This window comes from Carassius auratus, unplaced genomic scaffold (assembly GCF_003368295.1).
Source record: "Carassius auratus strain Wakin unplaced genomic scaffold, ASM336829v1 scaf_tig00216070, whole genome shotgun sequence".
Lineage (NCBI taxonomy): Eukaryota > Metazoa > Chordata > Actinopteri > Cypriniformes > Cyprinidae > Carassius > Carassius auratus.
Genome location: NW_020528391.1, coordinates 136,577 through 156,080, shown reverse-complemented (window position 1 = coordinate 156,080; position 19,504 = coordinate 136,577). Strand labels below are relative to the sequence as shown.

At 36.7% G+C, this 19,504-nt stretch overlaps 1 protein-coding gene across 1 annotated transcript; it reads right to left on the bottom strand.

The window, feature by feature from the left end:
* Positions 1-1,542: 1,542 nt before the first annotated feature.
* Positions 1,543-11,375, bottom strand: LOC113097023 (coxsackievirus and adenovirus receptor homolog). Its single transcript, XM_026262256.1, has 7 exons — positions 11,300-11,375; positions 8,572-8,735; positions 7,634-7,835; positions 5,346-5,495; positions 4,951-5,073; positions 3,613-3,751; positions 1,543-2,114 (listed from the first exon to the last, which is right to left on the bottom strand). The coding sequence occupies exons 1-7, from the start codon at positions 11,373-11,375 to the stop codon at positions 1,868-1,870; spliced, it is 1,101 nt and encodes a 366-aa protein (XP_026118041.1). The 3' UTR covers positions 1,543-1,867.
* Positions 11,376-19,504: the final 8,129 nt, after the last annotated feature.

The following is a 19,504-nucleotide window of genomic DNA, read 5'->3' as shown; positions in this document are numbered from 1 at the left end:
GTCACGTGCACACTTATTTGTGAGTATGTACTTAAATGTGTATTTACGCGGGTGAGTGTTTCATTTATAAGTGACATCGCCGACTGCTGGGCTGGCATGAATAATAGAGTCATTTTTGTGGATTCGTGTGAACTGTGATTGTTTTGAGATCATTGTCGTATGTATGGGAAACTTTACAAAAACCCTAAAGAATACCCCTCAGTTGTTCCAGGTCTGTAACCATTTACAAAGTTGGCGAATGTATGATGCCTAGTGTTTAAAAATTTGTTTCCGATTTTATAAGTTGTACTTAGCCTTTAGGGGGCGTTTCCACCGCAGGAACTTTACCCAGGAACTAGGGACTTTGGGCTGGTACTCGCTGTGTTTCCACCGCAGGAACCAGGAACTAAATAAAGTTCCAGGTAAAAAAAAAATGCCTCTCAGAAAGTTCCTGCTGGCGAGGTGGTACTTTTACAAAGTTCCGGAACTTTCGGGGGCGGAACTTGAGCGCTAAACATCCTGATTGGTTGAGTTCACGCAGTATTGGTTGAGTTCAACAACCATTTATTCAGATAATTTTCAAAATATTACTGTTATTGTGTCATCTATCCACCGAGAGCAGCCTCACCTCGGCTAGTCCTTCTGATATGTGCCGCTGGCTCTGATGTCTCTTTAGTGGTTAAACATAACATATAATTCGTTTTGGGTAAAACTAACAGGTTATCTTTGGTCTGTTTTCAATTTATCTGTATGTTAAAATGAAAATAAAAAAGGCAAATTTATATAATATTTCGTTTCATTGTAATGGCTGTATATATATATACACATTTCCCTGAACTAAGTACATTTCTGCAGCTGTTATTATGTTTAAAAGTTCCTGGGAAAAAAAGTTCCTGGTACAAATGTTCCGGGTAATTTCGGTGGAAATGCGGCATTTGTGTGTTTTATTTAAATACTTAGTTTAAACAAACTTGGGCCTCTTGCTGCTTTTCAATGTCTATACCACAGTAACCGTTTTTTAGGATATTTTTAAAGATGTTTTAGGATTGTGGAGAACTGACAGGAAAGTTGAGGTTTCTCCCAGGGATTTTGCTTTTGCTCTACTCCTGACACTTTGTGAAGTTTTCAGTTTCCTTGCCGTTGGCTTGCTCACTGGCTTTTACAGAAAAAATAGACTAAGACAACATTTTCTTTTAATTGAACTTTCAAATGAGGACCTTATGGAATTTTGGGCATTATTATTGCAATGTTTTCCTGCAAAGATGCTTTGAAACGTTGTCCATTGTGAAGAGTGCTATATAAATAAAATTGACTTGAGGGAACAGGACCAGGACATGTCGTATCGTTTCACCACATCTGGCTATTTTGAACTCAAAAAGCATGTCCTGTGCAGTCAGGTCCTCGAAGCTGCTCTGATGATAGGAACCTCTCTTAATACAAAATTTGGCGGCATGATTAATTTAGTTATTATTATTATTTTTCATACTCAAATTCTGACCATTTAAAAAAAACAAAAATATTCAAATAAAAATAATTTTGTATAATTTTAAAAATGTAATTCGATTTTTTTTGGCACAATCACCCTTGTAAAGCACTCATATGATGTTTACTCTCTTACTATCAATCTTAAAAGGCTGAATTTATTGTTATAAAGAAGTTAAAAGGCTTGTTAGTTAATATATTTCAATTACCATGACCACATTTCACCTAGATGTTTATAAAACAATCATACAAAAATACATCAACATAACTATACATATATATTAGCAGATCTCGATCCAGAACAAATGTGAATATACTGTGCAGTTTTAATGCCCTCGAATCTTGCCATGGTCTTGCGCAGTATTGCATCTTTTGAGTGCCATGTCCACTGGCAGGACGTTGGTGGTTATACGGCGTATCCATATTTGCTGTCGTATCTGAGCGAAGGCCTGTGATCAGACGCAAGCATGTTGGCTTCCCTTTGGATTCTGCTGCGTTCGGTTTGGGTACTGCTGGGACCAGATTCGGCCTGTGTGACATCAGCTTTGCCAACCGAGATGTAATGGATCCCCTGATGGCCGTAATAATTCTGTGCAGAATGGAAGCTGGAGTAACGGCTTCCCGGGCGACTCTCGGGAGCTGGAACATCCTCCCTAAAATACGGTAGAGGAAAGTAACATGTCACTTGATGCTAGCCAAATATATTTATACCCGAAGTAGAAAAAGGAGACATACATATTTGGGACTAATCCAGTTGAGAGAATCATTATTGGGTGTGGTTGTTGTTAATGAATCACCAGTGTTGCTGATAAGTCAGAAAGGTATTTACCCATGATTGGTTGCGAGACATTCTTCAACTATTAGCTAAACATGTACTTCTGCTCCTGAAGGGAAACTATCGAGCATGTAGAGAGACACTATGCCAGTGTTAAGCCCATTAAACCTCTCAGGTTTTTCAGCCAAATAGACTTTGAATGCAATTTCCAAAAAATAAATAAAAAACATGGAAATTGGTTTAATGTCAATTGAGTTGAAATGACTTGTACAACCAAGTCGATTATACATAAATTTCAAGCCACAACTGAACTTAGAAATGGAAATAAAGTTTTTATGTTGTACAAAGAATATTGCCCCAAAGTTGATCATTTTCATCATTTTTTCGTACAGAACCAAGGAATTTTTTGTATGTGGTTGGTTGGAGGAATCCTTCCAAATTTTTACCAGATATTAATTTGTCAACACAACACTAGCAAAGAGTTTTTGCATTTCAGGAGACATGGAATATATATCCATTTAAACATTAACCTTTTGCTAAAATGTTTCAGTTTTAATATGTATCGTTAAAAGTCAATCCAAATGAGTTTTTTCTCATGCACTGAGCCAGAAATTAACGTTTTAGCAGCACTTACATTGACCAAACTTTTTTTTTATCTATATTTGCATATTTAAAAATAAGATTTCAGAAACTTGTCATACAAAACAGTAGTCTTAATCTCCATATGATTAATCATTTTGTGAAGTATGGTAATGTCAATTAGTTCAAATTTGACTCTATTCACCTGTGGTGTCTTGTCTTAATATTCTGGAACAGAGACAGCAAAGGCATTTATAATGCATGTTCTCACTGCTCATAATTAAAAAGTATAGCCTATATAACCGGACCTTCTGGTGAAAACGACATATGGTGACATAAGCCAGACTTCTCCAATCATTCTCCATTCACCCACACCTCACACAAGCTCGCTTTCATCTGCCTCCATTTTTAAATGCAACACCCACATTTCAACATTGAATCAACAACCGATACATGCAGATAGAAACATATTTATCATGGCTGAGAATTAGTTTCCTCATATAAACAATTAATTATCTTCTTTGAGCTAAATCATGGTCAGAAATTAAGAATTTGTTCCAAACTCATATGAATTAGTTTTCTTGTTTTCATATGACATGCCCATGTTTAATTGACTGAAATAAGGAAACAAATTAGTACAATGTGGCCATGATATACAAAAACAAGTTTTTTTTTTTTTTTTTTTTTTCCTGTATGCCATTTACAGGGCTTCATATTACATCCCAATATGGAAGAAAGATCTGTCACTACTTCGGCTTCATTATTTTCCACTTTATAATAAACCAGCAGTATCTCACCTGATCTCGTTGGCACGCTCTTTTTCATAGCGCCTCTTGTAGCAACAGCAAATCAGGAGCCAGATCAGGAAAAGGAGGAGGAGAAACAACAGCAATGCACCAATCACAGCTCCCACAATCACTCCCACTTTATTGGTTGCTAGAGATAAAAGATTCAGATAAAACACAGCTGATTATGTAGATAGTGGCTCACTCTTAACCTGAGATACATTTAATCTGAAAGTGCAGCTGAGGTTTCACAAAATCATTAATCTTATAAAAATTATCTGGAGAATAAATGTGTTTATAAAAAGAATATGTTAACACAAAATCCTCCATTGAGTGAGTCTGCGTATTTCATTCAAGGACACATAATGCATAATGGCCTTTATACAGAGATATGCTACTGCAGTTGAGGTATGAACGCTGCACAGAAATGAGAGAATGACTGGATCTTTTGACTTTCTCCATTTCTTCCAACTTTCTCCATATGTTCAATAAGCATAAAGAGACTTACTTACAAATGATTTATGTAAGTATTTGGACACTTAAACCATTTATATAGCCTAATAGATAAAATAATATTATAAATAAACATGTCTAATTGGCATCTGCCTGTCAAAAGTCTCTGGATCTTTTCTTTTCACCAACCTAGCATTTGAATCACCACATTTTGGTGGGAATTTTGATCACCAAATTGGTAAAAAAAAAACACTTCAAGGTATAAACATATATTACCGCTGTCGCAAATAAAGTGAAAATGAAATGCGGCATTAAATTTAGTTCTGCTAATTTCCTTTTAGTCGTTTTTACAGCGTTGCACATGACCGATCACACACGATTCTGTTTAGCTTAGCTTAGCTTCAATTTTCTCATCATAAAGCAAATGTACAGTATGTACCATGTAAGCAAGAAATTCATTTCACAGTGTAAACAGCTTTATTTATTATAACAGGAGTATTCTGAGAATGACTTAACTCTGAAATGAAGTTAGTGATGACGTGCTTTGATAATGTAAATGTTCTACTCTCGCTTTCTGAATATAATTCATTTGCTGTTTGAACAACCTAATAACTTTCAGCCGTATTAAAAATATTGCATGACATGACACCCATATGTGGTACAGACAAAAAAGACGGCTTTATGGTGTGACCACACTAACATTAGGCTACTTAAACCCTTCCCTGGAGTTAGTTCACTCTCACTCTCGAGTTACCTCTTTGATACTTAGTCTTTTTGTGAAACATCTGTGCTGTCTTTCTGTCTTTCAATTTGACATGTTATTGTCTGATGCACTGAGATTCAGACATTAAGGGAAGCTTAGGTTTGCAAATACATTCCGGATGCACCCATACTTACGGTTATATGCTTGAAGGGCGTATGTGCATCGTTCAGTGCCTACTTCATTGCTGACCTCACAAAGGTACCTCCCTGTGTAGCTCTCACTGTGATTTCCGATTAGCAGCTCTCCAGTCTGGGGATCTTCAAACAAAAGAGTCTTTTAGAATGTGCAGACCTGCAAAAGACCCTGCAGTCTCGTGTACTACAGGTTGCACACTAAAACTTGTTTGGTTGCTATGAGGCTCAACAATTTTTTTGTCTTTTTTTTTGTTGTTGTCTACAGCAGCTGTATGTGACTTGACAACACAGGCCTGAAGCTACAGGTTATTCAAGCGGTATCAAATATTAAACTTGCACTTGAATATTTACTGAGTAGAGTTGCACTAGACCTGTGTGCACCGGGGGGAACTCACTCTGTGTTGCAGTTGGTGGCAGGTTTCCACTTTCTTTGGTCCATGCATATTTTAGAGGAGATGAACCCTGGGAAGATTTGCAGCGGAGCGAAACGGTCCCACCCTTCTCCTCGCTACCTTCCACCCAACATTTAGGGGGCGATGGTCGTACTGAAGGAAACCAAAAGAAAAACAATCAGAAGTCATGGACGAAATCACATGGCTGATGCATTACCTTTATGACATTTGACACACATTCTTTAACCTCACATGCAGGTCTGACTGCATTCTTGTGTACAGCTTCTGTTTTTAACCATCTAATTCATTCCTCAGAAAAAAATCAAGTTCTACTCATAATAAGGTTTACATAGAAATGAGTCATAAATTAAATACAGTATAGGTTGCACTTTCATGTTGACACTCATATCTCATATCTCATAAATCGCAAAAGGAAGGAAGGACCAGGAATATTCAAATGTTCAATATATTGTACACTAAAACCATAAAAAACTTTAGTTGTAATAAAAGCCAACTGAAATATACTAATATAATATAATATAATATAATATAATATAATATAATATAATATAATATAATATAATATAATATTGAAGTAAATAATCCAGAGAAACAAACAACCATTTTTTTTAACAAATAAATACAGAAAATATAAACATTGTTATTATTTTAAATAATTTTTTAAGTGGAAACAAAAGCTTAAAATAATTTTACATGGCTCAAAAATTATCTATTAATTAAAAAAGATCATTCATTATTTTTTGATTTCAGATCTGAACTCTAAATGTCTCTAAAAAGCCATAAAAAGTGCAAAAACTGTAAATTCACACGCAAGCACACACACACACACACACACACACACACACACACAAAGTGGGTATAGAAAATCATCACCCCCCATTTTAAAATAATCACAATTTGTTGCAACGGACACAGTATTTCTTTTATCCAGCTGTATTTACTGTATTTGCTCAGTGCAACTTATAACATCCAAGTGAAAGATATAACACCAACATGTAGAAAAAGCTAATCACATTCTCAATGGCACACAAAGCCATTTGACTTTCATCTGTGATCAGCTGTGCTCATTTTGATTAGTTCCAGTATGAAAAGAGCTTTCCTGGACCATTTCGGTCCTTGGTAGTGCAACTGAAGCAAACAATCAACTATGGGTGGCAAGGCACAGTCAAAATATCTCCGGGATAATGTTGTGTACAAATATAAATATAAGAATAAAATATAAGACAAACCAGCAGCGATTTCCACTGCTGGCTGAAATGGCAAAAATCTACCTCTGTGCCCAGTGAACGACTTTCCAGTACTGGTGGGGACATTCGTTCCCACACTCGCAACCTGCTGTCACCTGTTAATGCAGAGCGTCTTGTTTTTTTTTTAAATGAAACTCTCATTTCATGTGAAAGATTAGAGGGTTTTAGAAACTTCCAGGCAGGTGTGTTGAGGCAGGTTGGAGCTAAACTCTGCAGGACATCGGCCCTCCAGGACCACCCCTGGTCTAGATGTGCAAAGTTAGTAGAGACAGAGACAAATCCCAACAGATTAAAGGCTTTAATTAAAGCAAAAGTGATACAACAAAATACTGACACAAGCGGATGATCCTTTTTCCAACTCGGTGATTCTGTTTTTTTTTTTTTTTTTTTTTTTTTTTTTTTTTTTTCTTCTGACATGTTGGTGTTATATCTTTCGCTTGGATGTTAGGTTACACTGAATAAATACAGCTAGATAAAACAAAAACTGTGTCCGTCTTTATTTATGGCTGCAAACCAACAAAATGTTATTATTTTAAAGGGGGGTGATTTATTTCCTATACCCACTCTTTCTCTCTCTCTCTCTCTCTCTCTCTCTCTCTGTGTGTGTGTGTGTGTACAACACTAAACTGAAACTAGAATAGCTTGAAAAAAAAATACTAAACCAGAAAATTTGGAAGAAAAATAAAATTAAAATCAAATAGAAACAAACTAATGTAAAACTCAAAAAACCATAATTACACTGCAACCTTAAAGGCTCCAGCACTGAGCCAAAGTTTTACAAGAGGGTGTAAATCATCGAGTCTGTAGACAGGAGGCGGTGGGGTCGGGCTGAGGTTGCCAGAAGAAAACAGAAAGCAGATGTGAACAACAAGCATCCACTCCACCTACCATTCCAGTCATGCCATCGAGAGCAACTCGAGGAAAGATGCAGGCTAAAGTTGGAGAGAACCGGTAAAACAGAAACCTGCAGCTTGATAAGAGTGTCAGAACTGGTCAGCAGTCACAGAAAGAGCACATCCTCACCCAGCACTACTAAAGTGAGTTTCCTCGAATCGATGCCTGGTGCTTTCTTCACTTTGCACTGGTACGTGGCGGTGTCCGAGACTTTGACGCTGGAAATGCTGACCGTGGCGTCGCCTAGGCTCGGGTCGCCAGCAAACTTCAAGCGACTCATCAAGTCTGGGTTTCCTAGCTGGTACTGTTTCCCTCCAGTGTAGGATAAGATCTGTCAGACAGAAAAACCTAGCTCAGTGAGTCTTATCTAATGTAACCGGTCTAACCACCTGCCGTCATTAAGATGAAGTCTTACACATGGATTTCTCATAATCTCCACACACATCTCTGGAAAACCTGGGGTTAAGCGGTTTGGACGAGGTAGAAATGGGAGGAAATTACAAAATCCATCAAGATGATATGATTGATGAGGTGGAGACTGTGATCTCCATTGAGCTGAGAACACATTCCTACATTCTTGTCTTATCAAAAACACCAGATGCTACGTAAAGAAAAGCTGCACCGCATGCGTCAGTTCATCTTAAACAGTCATGCAGGTGTGACAAATAATCCAGTCTCTCTTATGATATTAGTGTTATTTTAGTGCCATCACCATTTAGTACCAGTCAGTGTTATTTTAGAATGATTAAGATACTATTATTAATATTTCGATTTTGTTGTTGTTGTTATTGTAACTTAAAAATCAGCATGAAATGGTAAATAACCCTATTTGCTAATTTTTTGTATTTTATTTAATCTGATATGTAATCTGAAATAATTAAAATAAGCCAATTACCCTCATGCCTACTGAGAAACATCTTAAGAAGTGTATTTTAAGCGTATTCTGATGCTTTCGAAAAACTTTCAGATCCATTTTCATTTTTACTATTCTTAAAGATGCCAGTAACAAACCAATACAATACAAGATGTGCTTTAAACTGCATTCTGTTTCCTCAGCACGCTCTCACCAGCTCATCTTTCTGGGTCATGTCTTGACTGACGAGTGTCCACTCAATGTCCAGGTCTCCGACATCTGAGGCGTCCAAGCTGTATGTGCAGCCCAGAGTAACACTCTCCCCCTGAGCTTTCTTCACCGTCTGTGGTCCTGTGGATGTCACCTGTACCGCCAAAGCTAAAGGTTCACACAGAGAGATACGGAATAATGATCATTTGTTTTACAAACACCTGTCTTGTCCAACTCAGAAAATGTCTTATTGAATAGAATTTTTCCCTCTATACAATAATTCAAATCAGTGGTTCTCATCTACTTTGCTTAAAGCCAGTAAGCATTTTTATTGTGCTATTTACTACTCATGATTATATGATGTGTTGCATTTTATTATTTGCAATCAAAAAAAAATTCCTATCAGAACTGATCTGTTACTCACCATTTGAGAACCACTGCTGTAAAACATTTATTGATTTAAAGAGCCCGTATTCTATGCTTTATTTGGAAGCCAAGGTTTCATGCACGAAAAACATTGTGAATGCCATCTGTACAAGCTGGTTTTTCAACTTTTATGATTGACTAAACTGTTTGCATGAGAGATGCATATCACTGAAACTTCCAAGTTGTTGAACACTGATGAATATGTTGATATGTGGTCATGTGCTCATAGTTGTGATGCCATAATGATTTCTGAAGAAACTTTTTTTTTTTTTTTTTTGCAGCTGAATTTCAATAATTGGTCAGAGGAAGAAGTGGCATGACATTTATTTCAAAAGTGCACAAATAGTCCTGTTTCTATGATGTGCACTATCAAAAACAGATCAAGAGGAGAATTTGCTCAAATGAATCATGGCTGCTAATAGTGCCGTTTATTTGCACATTCTGTTCTGTCTGTGATAGTGTGTCTGTGATAGATCATTGTGTGCTATTTCCAATCTTGCCAGTTCTGAGTGCTAGAATGTGGAGGATGATGCTGTACAGTGCAGCTTGTGACAGTCTGCATGCATCACTCTACCACAATGATCCAGACACCATCCATCGCTCTTTAAATGCTGAAAGTGCACTTGACAACATGCTGAATCTGGATATATGGTTGGTTGTAGCTCTCTTCTCCATTATTTGATGAATTACCTGAGCCCCGATCACTAGATAATTTTTCACAGGCGTAATAACATAGCAGTAACTGCACTAGGTGGAATACTGCAGTAAATGTGAAACATTCTATATTAAGCCTATGAAAAGAGTTGTCTGTGAATAACACACATTTTTGTGCTGAACCTTGTCAAACAAAAATATGTTCTAAGAAGTTTTTTGTTGCACTTTATTTTACAGTACATGTACTAACATGTACTTATGGTATTTATGTATTTAAGAAAGTTCTGGTAATACAAGGTAACTACATGGGGTAGGGTTAGGTTTAGGGGTAGGTTCAGGGTTAGTACCTAGTTATTACATAGTTATTGTAATTACTATAATAAGTAGATAGTATGTACATGAGGAACAGGACTGTAAAATAAAGTGCTACCAAGTTTTTATTAATGTTTCAATTAGGGTGTATGAACACTATTTCTGAATGTTTTCTCAATGTTCTAAATGTCCAGATTTTCATTAAATGTTTTTTTTTCTTGTTTATACAAAGGGAACATTCTATTTTATAATTTTGCAAAGATTATGGGAACGTTACTTTTGAATGTTTTCTGAACATTCTGAAACAAGTAGCAACATGAAAAAAAAGAATGATGTATAAATAATATACATAAGATATAAGAGAATCTTCCAAGCTAACAATTATGTTCTACAAACATTGTGCTAACGTTCGTGTTAAGTTATAAAAACATTTTTTAAATACGTTTTGATAGAACCTTACCAAATTTATTAGAATGTTGTGATTTTATAATTTGACAAAAGGCCACAGCCGTTAAGGTCACACAAATGTTACCAAAAACAAGTTTACTGTCATCAGAAGCTGAGTGGCTGAATAAAAAGACATGATGCCATAAACAGCAATTAGGTGATCTATGCAACGTGAACGGATGAGATGCACTGTCCTCCGATGCTCCTGTCACAATCTCTGAGTCTCAAAATCACCAAAAAACAGCTTTGAGTACAGATGAGCAGTCTTTGCTAGGTGCTTCTGCAATTTATTCATTTGATTTATTTTTGAAGGAATGCTACAGATTGTCAGGTTGTTCTTGTTCTTAGCAACAAGCAGCAGAATGTGTCAGATAACTGTAAGTATTGCACATTCACACAAAACACAGGGAGCATCTGTGCAATTTACAGATCGTCCATCAGCTGGAATAAAAACAGTCAAAGCATGAATGTGTTGAGCAACATGCTGGGTTAAAACTCTGTGAGAGCATCCATGTATGGTCAAAAACCACACCTTTTCATGCTTTGTAATTTTAGTGCATTTAATATTTAGCAGATCACGCTCACAGATAATGAATGACCTTATAGTTTTATGCACGCTACATCTTCTGCTTTCTGAAATCTGAAATGCACATGCAAATGCATTGAAATGAATCTCAGCTCCAGTATTATTCAACACTAGAATTTGCATAAAGTGGAGTGGGAGGCCAGTGCAACTTCTTAATATGCAGGGTTAATTTATGCATAACATGGTCACACTTAGACTGCCGTTGAAACTTGATACAGCCCACACAAAGTGAAGAGAAAAGTGACCTTTAACCCAGAAAACCCTCAAAGAGACTGTTAAATAAGTAAATAAATAGTATTTTACACACCTGCATGATTTAGACATAGTGAAGTGATGTATAATGCAGCCAAAGGCAAGGGGAAGTTAAACCAGAACTTGCTCATAGCCAAATGTCAGCTTTTCTCACAGAAAACCTGAAAAAAAGAAAAGAGAAGAAAAGCACAGACTGTCATTGTCCCTTGCTGACTAGACACCTTATCTGTAAATGTGAATCATCTGATTCTGATAAGGGTCACACGTATGACAAATTACAATGTCATTTTAGCTGGAATGAGAAAGTCTTGAGTTTCGATTCAAAAGTGTAAAAACCAGTGTAAAAAATCATTAATCACTCTCAAGCACAGAAAAATCTAATCAGCAACCAAAGATGGATTGTCTCTTACAAATGTGATCTGCTTGATATGTGTATGTATATGTGCATACACATATCAAACACAGACAAGAAATAATAAAAAATATCTAAAAGCATATGAACTATATATGTACATAAACATATAACTATGTATGTACTGTATAAATATAATATTTCAATGTAATCATATATATCATCTGTTTTATAAGAACAAATATCTAAAAGCATATGAAAAAAATAATATATATATATATATATATATACACACAATTTTTTTGTTTGTTTACATAATATTAAAATAAATAATTTAAACAGGAAATGTCCACTATCAGTCGACAAATGTGTTAAAATATTTTTGACCATCTCAAACACTGCCTGACTGATATTTCTGCCTATTACTATTTGCATGCATTTATAATATACAAATCACTTCAGACTCAAACATTGTAAAGTTTTAAACATGAGGTAGAGTTATCAAAACAAAGGCCGAAACTGTGATTCTTATCTTTGTCTATGAATCATTAAGGAAAAACGTATGTGCCAAAGTAGCTGCCAATAAAAAACAACACAGTAATAAAACCTTGAGGAAGAGAGTCCCCTGAAAACTGAATACAGTACACACACACATCTGGATTGCTATCATTGCAGGGACTCCATAGGTGTAATGTTTTTATACTGTACAAACCGTATATTCGATCACCCTACACCTAAACCTACCCCTCACAGAAAACCATCTGCATCTTTACATTCTCAAAAAACTCATCCTGTATGATTTATAAGCTCGTTTCCCCATAAGTCCCCACGAGTTGGTGTGTATTCAGGTTTAAGTCTCCACCAGGATTGAAATACACACACACACACACACACACACACACACATACATCACTTTTAATTCAATAAGCCTTTTTGGAGCACTTGCTTACTGACGGTTTACAGTAATCATTTTAGTCTCATAAGAAATTAAATAAGCCAGAAAAACTAATTAACTGAGGTCAGAGCAGGCAAGGATTTCATTTCTGTTAGCTTTTATAAAGAGCAAAGTCCAAACTGCAGTCCTTCCCGTCACAACCAACTTCCAACTTCAGTTCTTTGTGTTGACATTCAACTGATGTAAACTCAAAAAGGGATTTCTGTAAAAAATGACAAATTACCTCTTAACGGAAGAACCAAATTCAGAGTAGTCCAACAAACACAGCGGTGCTGTCAGGTGTTTTCTTTGCTAGTTCCTCTATTCAGCTCTTACTCTCACCTGAAGCAGGTAAACAGGTGTTTCCTCTAAGGCCCCTCCCCCTCACAGCATTCCTCCAATCACAAACTCAGTGTAACTTGCTGCTGATCAGCCTATTTACTCCTGAGATGTTGTGATTCGTTGCCTCTGTGTAGGATTTTAAGCTTTCATTCCGGTGATGATTCCATTTGGATTATCTAATGTGAAATGTGTTCAAAGAATCACAGTAAGTACAGTAAATTAATTAAATCAGCCATTTCGGATCAAACCATGTGACTGACTCAAAAGCAGTACATTCACATTAAAACAGTGCTTGGCATCTGGGTTAAAAACAATGGCAAATAAAAAATAATACAATATAACTCGATATACAGCCATCCAATGACATTTAAAAGGGCAGATTCACATATTTTTCCTGCTGGTTTTAAAACCGAAGGCCTTTCATCGAATCACACGTGGCATTTTTGGTGCAAATACACCTGCCATTTTATAATATGAACAGTGCAATTCAGGGTAATTTTAATACAGTTTTAATTCATTTAGTTAACTTCCAAAAAAACAGTTTTTAGCACTTTTCTAATGCAAAATGCTAAACCAATTGAGAACCACTGCGCTGAAGTGTGCCTTATGTCGCATGTGTTGCACATTGCATAATTGTTTCAATTTGCTTGGTTTTTGTGATTATTTTTATTAGTTTTATTCACATTTATTTTTATATTAAGGGGGGGGGGGGGGGGGGTGAAATGCTATTTCATGCATACTGAGTTTTTTACACTGTTAAAGAGTTGGATTCCCATGCTAAACATGGACAAAGTTTCAAAAATTAAGTTGTACGTTTGAAGGAGTATTTCTGTTCCAAAAATACTCCTTCTGGTTTGTCACAAGTTTCGGAAAGCTTTTTCGAGTATGGCTCTGTGTGACGTTAGATGGAGTGGAATTTCCTTATATGGGTCCTAAGGCACTTCTGCCGGAAGAGAGCGCGCTCCTGTATAGCAGAGCACTGAGAGCACAACAGACTTCACTGATCAGAGCGAGAGCGTCGCGAAATGTCACAAAAGAAGTGTGTTTTTGGTTGCCAGGGCAAGACAACCCTGCACAGATTACCAAAAGAGAAACAGCATTAAGGGACCAGTGGATGGAGTTTATTTTTACAGAGCATCGACGGAGTTGTGCAAGTGTTTGTGTTTGTTCCCTGCATTTCGAAGATGCTTGTTTTACAAACAAGGCCCAGTTTGACGCCGGATTTGCACATCGTTTATTTCTTAAGGATAATGCAGTCCCAACGAAAAAGGGTCACGATCGTGTGTTGGAACCGCATGCGGTGAGTAAAACTGCTTCAAATATCTCTGTGTTGTTAACTTAGCTATCGGCGCGTAAGCACATCAAGTAAACAACATGCGATGTTGTCATCAAACTGCACTTTCCACATGTACAGCTTAAAAAAAAAAAAAAAAAAAAAAAACGACATCAAGTGGAACTTAGTAATTTTCCAAAACTGCTAAGCAAATATATACAGTTTCAGTACATACCACATAGAGACGTTGCTGATGCAGCTCTTGTTAAATTTCAGCCTCTGGATCTGATTCTGGATCATAAATATACGCTGAATCTGACTGTTAGCCATAGTTTGTTTTGGATGTTTTTTTCCTCACGGTAATGTCACAGCTTCCAAACGCTCTCAACACAAAAGCCTACTGGCGCTCGTGATTCTTTAGCTCCGCCCACACGTCACGCCTCCAGTCGGTCGTGTTTTTCCGGGAAAAATCGGTACAGACTATCTTTCTCTTATGAATATAATAAAACTAAAGACTTTTTGGAGTTATGAAGGATGCAGTACTACTCTATAGGTACTCAAGATTAACAGGATATTGAGTGAAAACGAGCATTTCACCCCCCTTTAAGCCCAATAGGCCAGTATGTCTATGTTTAATTTGGAAATGAACAGATGCATCTTTAGGCTGCTGTAAAAATGTAAACACTGAAGTGTTATTTCACAGTGGAATCAGACTGTTTGCTCGGCTCTGCTCAGACACTTATTATCACTACAAAACATGTACAATACGTGATTCTCCTTGCTGTCAATGTAGGCTGTGGATGTGTGCACACAGACTCAGATGAAGTCTTCTGTCAATCAAGAGCTCTTCTGATCATCGACGCCTCCCACAGCTACACACACAGCCGTGGATATGTTGATTTGATCACAATGGCAACATCACAAGCCACTGAGGACAGAAACACAAGGTGAGTGTGAGTGTGTTTAGGAATCGGATTTCATTCATGAGGCTGAATTTGAATTTATATATTTTTGTTGGTTTTGTCTTTGTGCTCCAAAAAGTTTCCCACAGATTTTGTTTCTTCTCTTTTTTGAATGTAGGGATTGGAAATGTTTTTTCCAGCATAGTCCATAAAATGTAATTTGTTATTTAAAATAATGTAATTTAACATGTATCTTAACTAATATGTATATTTGTTCATATTTAAATGTTATTGTTATAGTTATAAATAATTGTATTAATTTGTGTTATTTTATTATTATTCTATATAATTTAAAGCTGCAGTCGGTAACTTTTGACGCTCTAGCGGTTAATAAACAGAACTGCTTGCGTCTTGCGGAAGAACATCGTAGCCGGAACTACTTCTCTCTGTTTATGTCTATGAAGAATCACAAAGGTACTGGGTTACTCCGCCGCGGTGCCCCCGAAGCAATCTAAAATAGTCCGAATATAAACACTTATTATAGGTGCACCCTAGTGATTCAGGACAAGCTAAAAACACGGTTTGGAAAATGGATTCATGGTGTACTCGCTTGTTATATACATTTTTCTACATTTTGAACACAAACAAAGTAACGGACCGCAGCTCTGATTGGTTATTTCTTACCGGGAGCGATGGATTTTCTGCAAATGGCAATAGGACCACTGGGAGGAGCCAGAGGAGCTTGATTTTTTCACAGATTATCTGTCTCATATTCTACTGTCAGGACATAATGACAGGTTTAACAAATATGTAAAAAATATATTTTTACAAAAGTTACCTACTGCAGCTTTAACCTACATTGTAAAAAAAGAAAAGAAAAAAAGATGAGATCAGTAAGTCTTGGTTTAATAAATTGACTGAAGATCTCAGTGGTGTACATGGCCAAAGTTCTGCATTTGAGGTTCAGTCTGATTCATTACACAACAGAATTGTTCTTCCTCGTATTACTTTCATGGCAAACGAAGAGATTTTTTTTTCCCCTCGGGCTTTGCTTCAAGGCCGACAGCCTCTACACAGCTAATCGATGAGATAGCGGCCGCTGATAATTGGTGGCGATTAGGAAATAAAGACAATTTGATGTAGTTTTCCATGAAGACCTTGAGATGTGAGTTTTAATAATTCTTATCTCTCCTTTTCAAGTACAAATAAAGCATCTTCTTGTGGTTTTCAATGAAGCAGTTCATCCAGTGAGCTCGAGATGAAAGGTCTTGTATATGGTGCGATGCTTTGAAAATAACTCCGCTTTTTGTTTTGTACAGATACCATCTGACCTTAAAGAACCACTGTAGTTCAAGCAGTCAACTTTAAAGCACTACAGTATTTTCAATAATCTGTGATGAAGTGTCATACAGGCACAGCAGTGACAGGAAATCTTGGAAACACTTCAGCTCACGAGTCAGCTGGAGAAGTCTGACCCATTTTGAGTCATCAACATGATTTCATACATACAGCATATTGATTATTTCCAGAAACACTTGAAGGCTTGAAATTTCACCTATAGTTTATAGATATTTAATGAGTTTTAATAATTCATGTTTATTTTATGGACCATGGTGGAAAAACATTTTATATCTCAGAATGATACTCACTCCCAGTGTATTATGTATTTTTAACAAACCAGGCAATGGTGAGAGAATAGAGAAAATATTCTGTCCATAAACATTATTGTCATGAGACAAGTTTTTGTATTATTTTACATGATTATGTTTGGTAAAATATATTTGTTCTTATGACAATGGGATTATTTTAGTTGTATTTGCATGTGGCATAAAGTCTATGGTAGGTTAATATATTCTGGTGCATGAAACGTCTTTTCTGTTTCTGTTTTAGTGGTTTAATGTGAGAAATGCTCCATATGTGTCTCCATATGGAGTCCTGGAGTTAAAAAATAATTCCTTGTAAATCCTAGATAAACTTGTGATGGTGGAAAACACATGGGTCATGCTGACATTCAGTGAGGGTCTGGCAAGCGTTTCGTTTTGATTTATAATGTAATATGTTGCAGTTACCAGCTCAAACATTTTATTTACACATCAAAGACAGGTTTAACTTGACAAGTGTTCATTTTGGACCCTGCTGACCCCTACTGGTGTGGATGCAGTGACACACAAAAGTGTTTTTGGCTGGCAGTGGATTCACAGGAATATCTGTGTTAAGCTGAAAGTGTCTGTGTTATGTACTCCCTGGCAAACGGGCAGCGGTCTGGCAAGTTCTCTGCAAACATTTCTGCAGTTACTTTAATAGAACATTTGCTCTATTACTTTTCTGATCTTTAGTAATGTTCTCCAAACATTTGCACAATGGAACTTTTTTTTAAGAAATCGTTTTAGAAAATTCAGAGAACATTCAAAAGTAACATTTCATAATCTTTACAAAATGATAAAATAGAATGTTCCCTTACACAAACATTGGCATAAAACGTTTTAAAACCTGGAACACGCAGGAAAAAGTGTATTTGTAATCTTTATATATTGAGCCAAGAGGACAGTCTGTGACATTTGACCAACCAGGGAATCTAAATGTGAATTTACGGGAACATAACATTTTATCGCACCTTAAAACAGCTGTTTCTAGGCCACAGATATGAGCCTTGATCATTTGAAACTCTGTTGTTAATAGTACTACTCATTTCCCTAGAAGCAAAACATGGATAAAATGACATGGTACACCTTTAAATTGGCTTCTGCCTTCCGTCTGAGTGTGATTCAGTCCGCGTGAAAGTGTTTTAACTTGAGATATTGGAGTCACATAAGATAAAACACACTGGGAAATGCTGCGCTTGTCGTCCCATGACTGCTCTCACTCAAATGCTAATGGAGTCTTTAGAAAGCGAGGCCGATGCTTTGTTCCTCATTGTGCCATTGAATGCAAATGTGAGTGCTGCGCTTTTGTTTATTTGCACCTTTGGTACTGAACTGGAGAAGGCTGTTCTGTGGTTTCCTTCTAAAATTCCCCTAGCTGGTCAGAAAGCCGCTCTTCTGAGTAATGAACCTTGAATTAGACTTTTAATATGAGAAATTAGAAATGAGAAACAAAATCTTTGGCAAAAGCGCAGTCACCTTAATAGGTGTCCTTTGTCATTACAATCCACACAATTTGACCGTTCGAATAGAACTTATGCTCCGTTTGATGTGCATTTTGCACAGGGAGAAACTGTTCAGTTTTGTCTGCGTTGTGAGTTTCTTTATAAGTAATTTATCTTTGCCATCTGTAGATGGATGCAACGACAGCTCGGCAGGATGCCTATTAGTAGGTTTGCTGTAGCGCCGGACCTGAACAAACCTTGATGTTCTTCTGCTGCTGAACAATGTGTGATGAGAGAGAGGCAGACGGGAAGAGGGGACATCAGCCGACAGGGCTAATTCTGTAGAATGGGAGATGACATGTAATTATGTAGCATCGATCGGCAGGGAATACGCTTCATCATGCTGTGACTGTACTTTGGTAATTTGGCCCATGGATTCTCTGAAAGTCTGAGTCAGAATAGTCAAAAAACCTTCGGCATTCATTAAAGCGAAGAAAGAAGTGACGCGTCACAGAACACACCCTGATTTGTGTGAATGCCGCAGTGTGAAGAGATGCATTCTGTGCACGGGTGTACATCTGATGTGATTATATGCTTTCGGCATGTTGAGATGTTCTAAACGCCATGGTAATGCAAGTGCTTAGATGTGTATGCATCTTTTTTGCACTACTTTTCAAAACGCTTAAGTTGTTGAAATGTGGTTCCAAATCAATTAAGCTCATTAACTGAATCTGGCTGAATTCACAAGACTTTGAATGTAGGCAGGGATTACAATTAAGGGCTCAACTTGTTTAAAGTCTTATCTTCATTTGGATTCATGCTATTCTTGGCATTACTGTCCAGTTGTTTGCTAGGGAGTCTTCTGCTGGCAGATGATGCAGATCTTGCAGTTTTAAACTAAACTAATTAACTGGCATTAAAGCATATTATCTAATGTGTTTTTTTTTTAGCTTGCTGTAGTTTTTTTGCATTACCGTTCAAAACTCTTAAAGGGATAGTTGCACAGGGAGAAAAGTTTTAATAACTTTTGGTAACATTAATGTATCTACTGTCACTTTTGATCAATTTAAAGCATCTTTGCTGAAGAAAAACGTAAAAAATAAAAAATAAAAACTGAAACCAAATGGTTGAATGCTAGCGTATGTCCATTTAAATCTTTAGAGTTAAGAACAATTGATGAAAGTTCCATTCAAGTTTAAACAAGTAAAAAAAAAAAAAAAAAAAATCTGACTGATCCATGCATGCCTTCTGGTAATGAGAGGACACAAGCCAGGTACAGAAATCATTAGTATAATGACTGTGACTTTTGACCAGTGTTCTCTTCCTAAACCCAGTGAGCTTCCTCCACAGGCAGCATTTTAAGACACCACAG